We start from the raw sequence: 12,872 nt of genomic DNA on the forward strand, positions 1-12,872 counted from the left end.
AGAGCCTCGGGTGAGAAAAAAAAAAAAGCAAAGAAGACGGATGAAAAATGCTTTAGAGATGCTTGTAAGAGCAGGCTGGGCGGTAGAAGAAATCAAGATAATACGCGTCTAGGATCACCAACACTGGGATGGGAATGGCCACTGGGACAGATCTAATAATGGGGTTTGCTAAACACTTTCAACTTCAGTCACAGAGAATATGGCCTAAACCACTCAAGGCTTAAAACATCAAATTAACATGGACGTCTGGACATGTCATCTGTATAAAGGATGATATCATTCCTGCTATTGAAAAACATAAAACTAGCTAATCTTATCAGGTAGCCATATCACAAAGCTACACATTAAAAAGCCCTGAAGAGAAACTCCAGCAGTGATGAGGATTTTGAATAGTTCAGATTTGGTGAAATTGCTCCACACTAATCTGAGTGTCACGTTTTAATTTGTAAAAATAGTTACTGGATGACAATGGACAAGAGTTACCACCACCTTAGACGGGACCAACCCTGCCTTATTGATTTTAGGGGGGGAAAAAAGCTATAATCTTTTATTTTGTTGCTAACTTCTGCTTATTGGGAAAAAACGGAAAAAACCCAACCCCCAAATGTTAATATTTAAAAATATAACTGATCAAGTAAAATCTCTCTGGTATACATCGCATTTTTTACAGTTTCACTGCCACTTGTTCAGTTGCTTGATTGTCTTGTTTGTTGTCTTCCATGTAACTGGAAACCATGACAACCAGGTAGTGATAAAAGCAATCACTAGAAGGTAGAAGGCAACACTGTATATCACTTTGCAACCAATTCCGCACTAGCAACCAGCAGCATCCGCTGGCAACCATTCATGGAATAGACACTTTTGCTTAGCAACTGGTGGTTACCAGAGAGGTCACTGACTGGTCTTTCGGCCTAGTGTGAATGGGGCTCTGGCAATCAATTTCATAGAGAACCCAAGCAACCACTCGCAACCAGTCATGGAATACACATTTTCCTGTAGAGACATAGTTGCCAGTTGGTTGCCGACAGGTCTGTATACCACTGTGACTGGTGCCTAACCTTGATTTGATCTAAATGGTACAGAAACAAAGTCTTGGCACCTACTGTGTGTGCCCAGACAACACAGCTCAGCTGTTCTGTCTCTGCTTCGCAATTAGCGTTATAGTTATATTTATAGCCCGCGATAACTGGCAAACAAACAAACAAACGTGGCGAATGACTGGTGAACATGTGGGTTCTGTTGGCAGCTACAGCAGATGTTTCCATCAGTAGTTAATGGAAAAAAAACACACAACTAAACTGGATAATTATGTTTACTGTGAATTTAGTAATGCGAAAGTTAACTGAAATCTTTGTAGCTTTGAAGTAGTAGTTATGATAGTAATAACAAAACTGTTTCATGTAGTGGTTTTAGGTGTTAGAAAACTAAATATGAAAGACAGCCTACTGGAGCATTGCAGTTTCACAAATGTATAACGTAATGTAAATGTCAGACATTTGCAGTATGGAAAAAATTTCAACATTAGCAATGAGTGGCCACCAAATCCTTAGCCACGGTTCATTCCTCACCAAGCGGCATCCTGAGTAAATCTCTAATGAAAAAAGAGAACGGTAAACTGCTTTGAGCGAGCATGTGTTCTGAAGATCATGTTTTCCTTTATCACAAAGACAATCGTTCCTGTTACCGCTGAAGTTGAAGTGCTTTTCAATCTTTCTAAAAAAATGGACATAAAAATACAAGCCAGACAACATCAAACACCTTCCCACGCTTACTGCATAAATAAGTAAGTGTTAATAGACTGGATTCACACACAGATGAAAAAAAATCCTAACAGAGTCTCAAATAAAGTGAATAAGAAAGCATATACGGCCCACTATAAGCTTAAGCACTTTACCTTTAGCACAGCAGTGACCTTCATTTTTTTATTGAGACTCCTTCTCAGAAATGGTGTATCACAAAAAAAAAAAAAGCATCAGAAAAAAAGGTATTGAAGCTATCAGTGGTGGACAACAGCACTGTGTAAGGCACTCAGACTGTCTGGGATGGAGGAGTAGTCAATAATGAGCCTCCTCAGTTATGATTCTCGACAAACGGAATCAATCAGCCAGCCTGAAGGCTTGCTAGATGCTATTGAAGTGCCGTTCACACTGGAATGGGATCAATGGCTAAGCTAGAGTTGACCATCGATCTGAACCATCCTCTGGTCTCCTTCCCTGTCCCCTCCTCATACTTCAGCAGGGCCTAACAAGGTGAGAAAGCCAAGACAAGCCTTGCTGAAGTGAAACGGCAGCAAGCAACGCTTACCCAGTCTTAAAAACACACAAGCTCTCTTAAGGTTCCTCATGGGCTAAATGGTGCTTTACACAGCCATTACTTTTCAAAGGTCACTTGGGCCTCCACAAGGATTTTTCCTGCTATTTAGAGTAATAATGCTACTTTAATAGTGTACGTGCTACTACTCTGGCACTCTAACACCAAGCAGACATCATCTGCATCTGCATCAAATGTAGTTCACTGGACACAAAGAACCTGCGTGTGCCTTCCTCATATTTTTATCCTATTTGCTATAAGCTTTTTTAAGCCTGACATGTTGCACTGTCCTTTTTAGGAGCGGTTTTATAATAAAATAGGGAGTGCCTACTGCTTATCACAATATGAACAACTCCTAATAATGTCCTGAAATTACTGGAGGAGTACTTTGCAGATTTACAGAAAATGTTCTTACGATGTGCTCAGAGCTGCAGGGAAATCCTCATTGGAATGCTGCAAAATTTCTGTGTACTACAGCTTCTTGGCTCCGCCCACAGCAAAATCAATCATCTGTCAGTATCCACATGGGTCCCCAAGAGCATTTCCAGACTGCATATAACTAATAACTATACATAACTAAGATGATGACACATGCATAAACATATCTATCAATGCAAATATATTAACAAAAGCACCCACTTAGGAATACATCCTGGCTCTGTGGTAACAAAAAAAAAAGCTGTGAATGCAGGTGCATTTGAGTGTGTTCATACTGGCTGTAAGGTGCTTCTTAGATATTTACATTTTACAGATGCCTGCAGGTTACATGAACAGCAGTCTTACATAAAATATTCCCACATTTCGTGCCTGGATTGATGTTGGAGTGCTGTCAGAGTATTCCACAATCTCCATCAATGCTCACGTAGTCTGAGACAGATGACTGACATGATGTGCATACACATCAGGCAACTCGGTTTTTGCCTTTAATCTTCCAGTAATTCATATTTCTAATGCACTTGGAAGTTACATTATAACAAAATCATGCGGTTATCATGTTAACAAGAATCCTATATGCATATATGAGGTGTGATTAAACATTTCTGATAGTGGAGCAGTAGAAATCTAAAGCCATGCCTGATTTAAAGTTGGCCCATGATCAAGATTGTTCATTGTAACATTGTTACGTTTCCGTCTACTTGGTCTCTTCCAGGGTGTCAAAAGGGCGTCAAGGTGCCACTAAGTTGGCCACTAAGGTGGACTAAGTTGCAGGAAGCCAAATGTTGTAAGTGGTCCATGTGGTGAGTAAAACCTGTTATTGCGTAGCCAAAATACCTCTTGCATGGACTACAGTCCAGATAGCTTCTCCTTCAAAGGTAGAGTAGAACTCGATATTGTCTCATATTGTAGAATGAAGCTGCGGTACACAACCCAGCGAACAGCAAGAACTAATGACGAGCATGTCTCTCACCTGACGCACTGCATTTGGGCTCAGAAACTGTGGACTGAACTGAAAACTACTCGGTAATGATAATCCTTCACATGCATGAAGCTGATCAATCCAAACAGTGAGAACCGGACCTACATTGGCCTAATTTGAATCGGTAATTAGTCTAATGTGAATTTAACTATAATTCAACTATTATAGCTAAGAGGTAAAGAGAGGTAGCAGCACGAAGCAAAGCCTAGACACTAATTCAGGCAGGGAACTCAAGATACAGTGTGTCATACACACCAACATGCCTCACATTCCTCACATCATATACCCTAACACACCCTCCAAATTTAGTTGTGGCGATAAGCTGAATAACTTGCTCTCACTTCCTTTAAACTACTGTTTCAACCCCTCCACCATCCCAGCATACTCTTTAGTCATCACTCTCTGATTTCTGTATGGAACACTATTTCGAGAAGTGAGCTCAGAGCCTAGCAACCCTTACGTATACTCTACTGCTGTAATAATAATAATCATTTCTTACACGAGCTGTCTGACTGTTGCTTTGTTATTTTGTCAGTGTAGTTTGCTCTCTTGTATAACTAGCATAGAGACAGAAGTCTTCAATGACTATGACTTTATTAACACTAGCTAAAACAGGGGTGGGCAATCTCAGTTCATGAGGGCCGGTGTCCCTGCAGGTTTTAGATGTGTCCTCGAACCAACACAGCTAATTTAAATGGCTAAATTAGCTCCTCAACATGTCCTGAAGTTCTCCAGAGGCCTGGTAACAAACTAATCATGTGATTCAGGTGTGTTGACCCAAGGAGAGATCTAAAGCCTGCAGGGACACCGGCCCTTGTGGACTGAGATTGCCCACCGCTGAGCTAACATCAGCCACTATAAGCTACTGGCCACACTGAGCCCGTACCAACAAAATGCCTTAGTATTTTGAACGCAATAAACTGAGCTTTGAGGTCCCTTTGAAAGAATGACATTATTTTTAAAGGCTACACTGTCTCACTTTAAAAGGAACTTTTTTCAATGAAAAAACATTGTAGACGATGCTAACTGTCCTTCTGTTGACTTTACTCCTCTTCACAGTAGCTTTAGCAGCCTGTACAGGAGATGCACGAGCATAATTAAAAACATTATTAACAAATGCATTAAATCTAGGGAAGCAAGCTCTGGGGCATTATAAGACACACTTTAATGAATCAAATTGGCTGCCACAAAAGCACAGGTACTAAGCAAACTTTGGATGCTCTTTAATGCCATTTTTATTAGATCTGATTTAAATGTAAATTACCTATGTCTAAAACAACACTTGGTTTCTTGTTTCTCACTGTTGTGCTAAACTGCAGCTGGCAGCAGATGTGAGGAACCTAGAGAGGAGAGGAGAGCAGAGGAGGTGCAGGGAGTGAGATGCAGGCATCAGGCTGCAGTGTGTCTAGACAGTATTCATGATCCATCTGTCTGCCACCGCCACGACAACAGCCAGCGGCTGCAACAAGATGGCAAACTCCATTAACACAGAAACGTTTTCTATGTCCCTCTCCCTTCCTCCTTTCCTCCTCTTAATCCCCCTCTCTTTCCATCCATGGCTGTGTCTCTGTCTGGTCTTCCATCTCACTTCAAGCCCCTCTTTGTCTCTTGTCTCCCCCTGAGACTGCCTGCACTTTTTTTCTTATTTTTCTGTAATCGTCCTATTCCGTTTTTCTCCTTTCTCTCACCTTCTTTTCCCTGCAACCATCTCTCTGCCCTTCTTGTGTCTCTATGGCATCAACAGAAAATGTGCACCAGCTCAGAAAATTACACTCATTGAGCAGCTTTCCCGTAATGCAAGCTGCAGACTCTTACATTAACGTCCGCTCTAGATAGCTAAATATTTTAAGCACCCAGCTCAGGAGGATTCTATCCATTGGAAATTATCCCCCCACCCCCACCCATTTAAATCATCCTAAAATTTAAATAAATATAAAAAATGTTCATTTGCTGTGCCTTGTAGAGCTGCAGAAATTTAGATAGACAGCAGCAGAAAAAAAAAGTGAGATAGATTCAAAAAACAACAAGGTTGGAGGGGTTGGAGAGGTGAAACACATTTGAGGGAGGAAGGTAGAGGGCGGGGGAGTGAATGAGGGTGGGTGAGATGAGAGAAAGAGATGGAGAGGAAGGTAAGAAACCTGCCAGACGCGCGCGCGCGCACGCACACACACACACACACACACACACACACACACACACACACACACACACACACACACACTCTCTCTCATGGAGCCAAGGATGAAAGTGCTGCTGTAAAAAGTTTTCCCTCTCCTCCTAAAAGTTGTTGAAAGAGAACGCCGCAGCACATCAAAGTGGCCTGGCAGACAGCCATTGAAGCCCAGTGGTGTCCTTCACCCTCTCTCTCTCTCTCTGTCTGTCTCTCTCTCCCTCTCTCTGCACCTCTCTTTCCATCTCCCCCTCTCAACATCTCTCTCTCTCTCACTCCCCTTCTGTGTTTTCATTGATTGTGACGAGTCAAGGGAACACTCTCATCTTGTTCCCTGGACAGTGGTGCTCAGCAGGAGCTAGAAGCAGGTGGCTGGTGCTGGCGGTAGGGATGAGAGGGTGCGGTATATAGATTTGGTATAATGCCTGTACACTTTGTACCCTTATACTGATAAGCAAGGATGACGTCACAAAACAATACAACATGCAACTGAAATCAAGTTCTCATGCAGTGACAGTTACCCTGCCATTAATTTCATGTGCTTTCAGCCCTCAACACAATTTCCAGATGATTAGTTTTGCATTTGAGTAAACTCACGTTTCTCTAAAATTAGACTAAGTATACTAGGAAGCAGGTCTCAGGTCAGTTTGTGTCAGCTTGACTTGGTTCCCTTAACTTGGGCATTGCACACATAGAGCTCAGGGGTCATTTCGTCATTTGTCACAGAGTCTTAACCCATCTCGGTTTGCTATTGACCGAACACATGCTATTGCACCGGACAGGTAGTTTAGTCCACAGAAGAAACTAATATACCGCTCCAGATATGTAGCAAAGGAAACATGGGTTTTCAGGTTATACGGCTTCATTAGGATTACACTGAAGTGATGGATCAATGTAAAACAACAACATGCCAAAAGTACTTTGATGAATGATAAAAGTAAGTGTGAAGTTAACTATTGCACCATTTAAAAACTTTGAATGTGAAGTGCCGGGGGCAGAAGTCAGAAAGTTTGCAACACCCATGAGAAAAGCTCAAAACCCCAAACCCTTGTCCCCGGTGGGGCAAAATCAGAAGTGAGGCAAAGCAGAGAGAGGATGCGTTGGTGTGGTTTGATGGTTTGAGGTAGACAGATAGAGACACAGATGTGTAACAGCATCCTGCAACACTCACAGTTGAAGATGCCCGGCGGAGGGTGTTGGGTGACCACAGGGCAGTTCTCCTCATCGCTGTTGTCCCCACAGTTATTCAGCTGGTTGCAGATCAGCGAGCCCAGACGCAAGCAATTCCCATTGGTGCAGTGGAATTTGCACTCTGTACGGTGAGGGAATAAAAGACAAGTTACATTTCTTAGCAAGAATAACAAACATTTAGTTGTCTGAAGCTGTACATTGAAATGAGGCAAAGCCTGATGTTAATACCACATTTTGTTTCCTATCAGAACAAAGTGTTCTATTCATTCAAGATCCCAGAGTCATAATCATCTTTTAAAGAATTAGTCTGCTTCTTCTCTGCTCTGGAAAGATCTATAATTTAAAAAAAAAAAAAAAAAAACATTTAGAAACAATCACAATCAAACCATAGTGGAAAATTAAAATATATATATAAAAATGCCTTTTGGTAAAAATACATGTTACAAAAGAGGGAAAGAGAGAGAAAAACACAAGTTGAAAAAAAAAAAGTCCGCCCACACACATACACCAGTGTCACTGCAGTAGTAGTGCATGCAGGCGAGCTCTAAAATGTGTAAAAGCATTGATAAACCGCACAGACAACAAAATGTTCAAATGCTGGACTGTTATGTGAAATCCTCCCCGTTATCTACGCTTCAGAATGTGCAAGGTCGCGTGGAATGAGGTGTTTTTTTTTACCTGTAAGCTCAAATACAAAGCAGAGTTAATGTGCTGAGTTCACACAGAAACAAGGTCAGACAAAAAAGTGGTCTCCCGTTCAAAACAACAAATAAATAAACAGCTCTTTCAAACGGCCCTTTGATGTGCCGCAGCCCTGAACCGTAATGTGGTCCCGTCACGGCTATTACCAAAATGCTTCTCTCCCTCTAAATATTAATACGCCTGATTAGCGCTATCTGGTTTGAAAAAAACATAAAAACCCTCCAAACTGTAAATGGGAAAGTATATGTGTGTGTGTGTGTGTGTGTGTGTGTGTGTGTGTGTGTGTGTGTGTGTGTGTGTAATCATGTAGAGCTTTAATCGTAACAAATAAGAATAATAACAACAAAGTGTTTGATGCACCACAAAGTAAGGCCATGTTAGTGTGGCTCAGAGTGTTATGTGTGTGTTTTTAGTGAAGCCGATACGTGAGAGCTGCACTCACACCGAGTTCGCCAGAACTTCACCGACTGCAAGAACAGCGAGACATGAATGACAGTGTTGATGTGCACTCGTACAGACTGTGATGGTTTTTCTTGTGACACATTATGATTGATATGTTTTTCGATTATACGTGGAGGAAAAATGCATTTATGCTGAATGGAAACGAGTATTTTAAAAAATCAAGAAAAAAAATATAGTAAAAATTTCCTTAAATTGTCGCTAGTTTTTACTCTAAGGAAGAAAAAACTCTATGCACTCTATGCCAGCACTGTGACAACAGCTCTTAGTGTAGATGCAGTCTTTTCTTTTTAGTTCCTTGCACTATGGGTTATCAACATCTGGTGCGTAGACTACCCACAATCCATCATGACCACCACCTGTAAAAGTGATGCTTTAAATAGAAGATCCCAGTTTTTGGGATGGTAACAAAAAAAAGTCATGTGTTACAGATTACTCGTTTCTTCTCCTAAAAGTAATGCAGTTCATTACTTAACACTACTTGTTACATGCAGTTACATGTTAATGTGCGTTAATCCGTAAAATGATCTGAAATAGCTTGTCACATAACTATCAGGCTAACCTCAGGTTACAAATGCCTAACCAACAACAATGAAAAAGCCCTATCGTAATGACAACACACACACAGGCTCTGGCAGCTGAACTGGGGTCTGCATACACTCAGCTTTAGCATTACTCTGGGTTCTTGGCTAGCTTTGTGTTAACATGCCATCTGTGCAGATGCTTGCCGACAGCACAAGGTGCACCATCAATATAATACAGTTGTTTCTGTCTTAAACCCAGCTTGCACTTTGCCCTCACACACACGTCCATACTCTCACTCCTCAAACGCTGTAGAATGCTCCACCATTTCCTTCATCCAGGCACACTTACTGAAATCTGGTGTTTGTAACACAAATAACAACATAATTGCAGCTGTTATGTATTAACTTACTTAAGTTACTGCATGACAGAAAAATGTAATGCGGTTAAAGTAATTAATTACTGCGTAACTATTTGTTGAGGAATTTCTGTTTCACATCTTTGAGGTTCAGGCTGGACTCTGAATGTAAGCAGTAGACTTGCACCAGACTACAGACTTGTGATTTTTGTCAGTTTATCACAGTAAATATTTATTTTTATTATCGCAAACAGATTGGATGTAATCACCAAATCAACCCCATTCACTCACAAACTGATAGCAGACCAGGGGCAGACTGACTCATTTTATTGCAGATTTATCATTGTTCTGATGCGCCAAAGTCACTTTGAAGAGTGGAATAGGCTACCAAATGTTTGAGGGCCTGGTCCAAGCAACCACTTCAAAAGACTCATCAGTAAGTTGTTATAATTTTGGTCACGCAGGATTCTCTGGGCACTTTTTTCCCTGGTGTGACATATATAACGCCAACAAGGCGGGTCTTCACTATGTTATGAATCATCAATCCACAAAGTTTTACTTACTTACTAATTAGCACCTGTTCTGATCATCAAGAAAGCAAAGTTAGAAAGTAGAAAACTTTTTTGGCTTATGCACTAGGCAAGCAATTCTCTGAGTGCTCTATCCAGTCCTCTTGGTTATGCTGTTATTAGCTGATACAGCCTGGAGCTGCTAGCCTGCAGCAAAGACAAGGGGCTGCAGAGATCACTTTCTCTGTCTCCACACCTCAAGATTTTATTTTCTCTGACCCACCTGTTTTTTATTCAAGTGACATCACATTTATCAGACTTCACACTACAGGCATCAAAGGCTGCATAAAACTTAAATCACATATGCAGTTGTATTCCCCAGTACTGGTAAGCAGACTTTGGTGGTGTAAAATTTGTGGAGCTCGCCTTGTTCTTCAAGACACGACCTCCTTTTGGGAACTGTACCTTATAAAGGAAAGAAGGCATTTGTTTCCAGTACAGGTTGGCTGTTTGAAGTCTAATAAATGTCCTTAAGGTATGCTACTGGCAGTGTGAAGTTAAATAAAAGAAACCCCTCTCTACTTGATACTAATAAAACACCAGAATCTCTGTGTCACCGGTCAAGTTACATTGCAAGTGCTAGTAGGCACTAGGCTTCTGACAAATTGGAACAGTTTTTGGATTAAAAAATGTAACATCTCTGAACTACAAAGAGAGATATGCAAAATGCTTTGGGCAATATCTTGTGCTTTTACACATGATACAGAGTTTTTAATTCTTGCATCTTTTCACAAGGTCAACTACAAAAGCAGATTCTTCTTTTTTGTTTTCCCCACAAAAAAACATTAATGATAAAAACAAAACTAAAATTGAATGATGATGACCAATTCACCCCAAAAGGTAAAACCAAGGGCAAAATTTAGTTTCTTTTAAGCGTTTTCAAGAAAAGGTACCACAATAAAACTTGTCCATAACTACTCAAGTCAATCACTTGCCATGTGGCTAACTATAAAATGAAACTCAACGATAAGCTCAGCAGGGCACAGCTGATGTCCTTCACAGACTTAATTGTAGATACTGAACAATTAATCACTTTACGGTAGTTAAACTGAAGAGTGCAACGCAAGCCATAAACTCCGAACATTCAAAATAAAAGCTGCACCTTTTGAAATGGGTTCATTTCAGCAGTAATAAAGAAGTTTTACTTTGAAAGGTAATTTTCTCTATTTCTGGTTTGCATCACACTTTTTTCAATGGCTAATTAAAATTTGCAGACAAGAGAGCATCTTCCACACAAACTACATGCAACTGTGACAACCTGATAGCGTCAAAAATGGGCCAGTACAGTCTTTGAAACTGGTTTTACCCAGTGACACCCAGCCTGCACTTGCCAACAGGTTGAGGAATACAAATGTTTCCTTAGCGAATGTAGATTGCTGGGGGCAGGGTGCTGGCTGGTCTTTAGGCCTGTGTAACTAAGGCCTAAGTTGCTTTAACTTGTCTACAGTCGCTGTAAATATACAAGCTGCTTTACAACACACCTCCAGCCCAGCTGTTACTTTCATGCTGGAATCAGTGTTAAATTGTTGCTGATGCCTGTTCTGCTTTATGCCGTTAGAGCCTTGTCTGCCTTGGGATTTTCATGTACATGGGAGTGCCAAGAGCTCCTAGAATAGAGCCATGCAATCAGTCTTATCACCGTCATGGTCCATGGTCCATGATGGATATAGTTGCAACAAGTAAATACCTACGTAAGCGTAAAGACCAGGCTGCTAGCAGAAATTCTGAAATATCTTCTACAGAGACGTTTGGAAGTTATTGAAATTCTTCTTTTAGTTTTCTGCAGAAAAACACTTGTAAGTGTTTTTATCCCTTTTCTTATTCAACATCATCCAGAAAGTCAACAATTGACACTGTTTCCTCTTCTGTATAAAGACCAGAACCCAGTTTGTGGATTATTCAAAGTAACTGCATCATCATTTCAGGGAGAGACACTATGTGAATTTTTCACATTTCATTTTTCTACATTAGACAGAGCAAGTGCACACTAGTCAGACTGAGCACCGTTTAATAATTAAGTGTGTGAACTGTGCCTGAATTACCAATTATACTGTAGCCCGAACAGCAACCCATTAGCTGTACCGTGTATTTACTCTAATACTTGATCATTCACCGGGGCTCCTGAATATCGAGGGAACAAACACAGCTCATTTTGAAGTAAAGATGCACAGTTTCACTGGTAAAAATGGTCTCTGGTTCACCACAGCCAACATCATTATTACTGTAATTAAAACTCACACAAACTTTAGCAAATAGTAATTGAGATGTGGAGGCGTGTTCACCTGCATGTCATCTCCATGGATATGTTTTTGAACTCAGACAAAAGTTGTTTTTCCTCAGATGGATAATTTAGAGAGAAATTTCAAAAAATGTTCCTGCTTGCAACAAACATCACTTATGAAACACAAAACCTGTGACACGTACTGTGAACATGTTAGTGAACACTAACATGTAATGTGAACCACAGACAGAGCTGGGCAAAGTGAGCAGGTCTAGAGTGGTTTGGTTTGCTTTTATTTCATTAAAACTTTGCCTGGGAATACTCTCCACTAAAGCGCGCTATCAGCTGACAGGAATAATTACACTTCCATGTTGGAGGACTCGTAGGAGACTAAATTAAATAACTGAAGGCAACATTTCGTGCTTATATTCTGTATATTCCCAAACCAAAGGTGCTTGATGGAGTTTTTGTTTTGTTTTTTTAAAACAAAGAAACACAATTTTACATTCAGCCTGGTGTTGCCCAAAAGGATTGTGGGTATTCTCGTGATCTTAATGTATTGAATGAACTGCCATCTTATGAAACTAGCTGAATTCTTGAAGAATTTGTGACGAATGAAAAGACAAACCTTAACCCTTGACCCTTACAGCGACAGGATCTGGTGGCTCCGTTATATCAGGAGACAATTACCTGACATGGTTTTAATTTGTTTGTTCGGTTAGATTCAAGGCCCATCGCAAATGATTAAAAAACGGGGTTTGGAGTTGTCATATTTATTCTATGATGAAACATTTTCTATCTGTATTGAAGTGGAGTCTAACTGGACAGCCTTTCAATGAAACCATTCATCCAAAGGCTGTTCAAAGGGGTTATTCGGAGTCACTATATCTCAACCCAAGCAAACACCTTCGAAAGATTTTGGGTCAAAGTAGTCAATATAGTACTTTTATATT

General features: G+C 40.5%; 1 protein-coding gene across 2 annotated transcripts in view; it reads right to left on the reverse strand.

Annotated features, from left to right (window-relative positions):
* Positions 1-12,872, reverse strand: part of LOC120722304 (low-density lipoprotein receptor class A domain-containing protein 4-like) — a 246,493-nt gene that overhangs the window by 110,765 nt on the left and 122,856 nt on the right. For both annotated transcript variants that reach the window (XM_040013253.1, XM_040013252.1), the window contains one exon: positions 7,069-7,209. In XM_040013253.1, coding sequence (XP_039869187.1) covers positions 7,069-7,209 — 141 coding nt within the window. The remainder of the gene's footprint in view (positions 1-7,068; positions 7,210-12,872) is intronic.

Source organism: Simochromis diagramma, unplaced genomic scaffold (genome assembly GCF_900408965.1).
Source record: "Simochromis diagramma unplaced genomic scaffold, fSimDia1.1 OVJJ01000618.1, whole genome shotgun sequence".
Classification (NCBI taxonomy): domain Eukaryota; kingdom Metazoa; phylum Chordata; class Actinopteri; order Cichliformes; family Cichlidae; genus Simochromis; species Simochromis diagramma.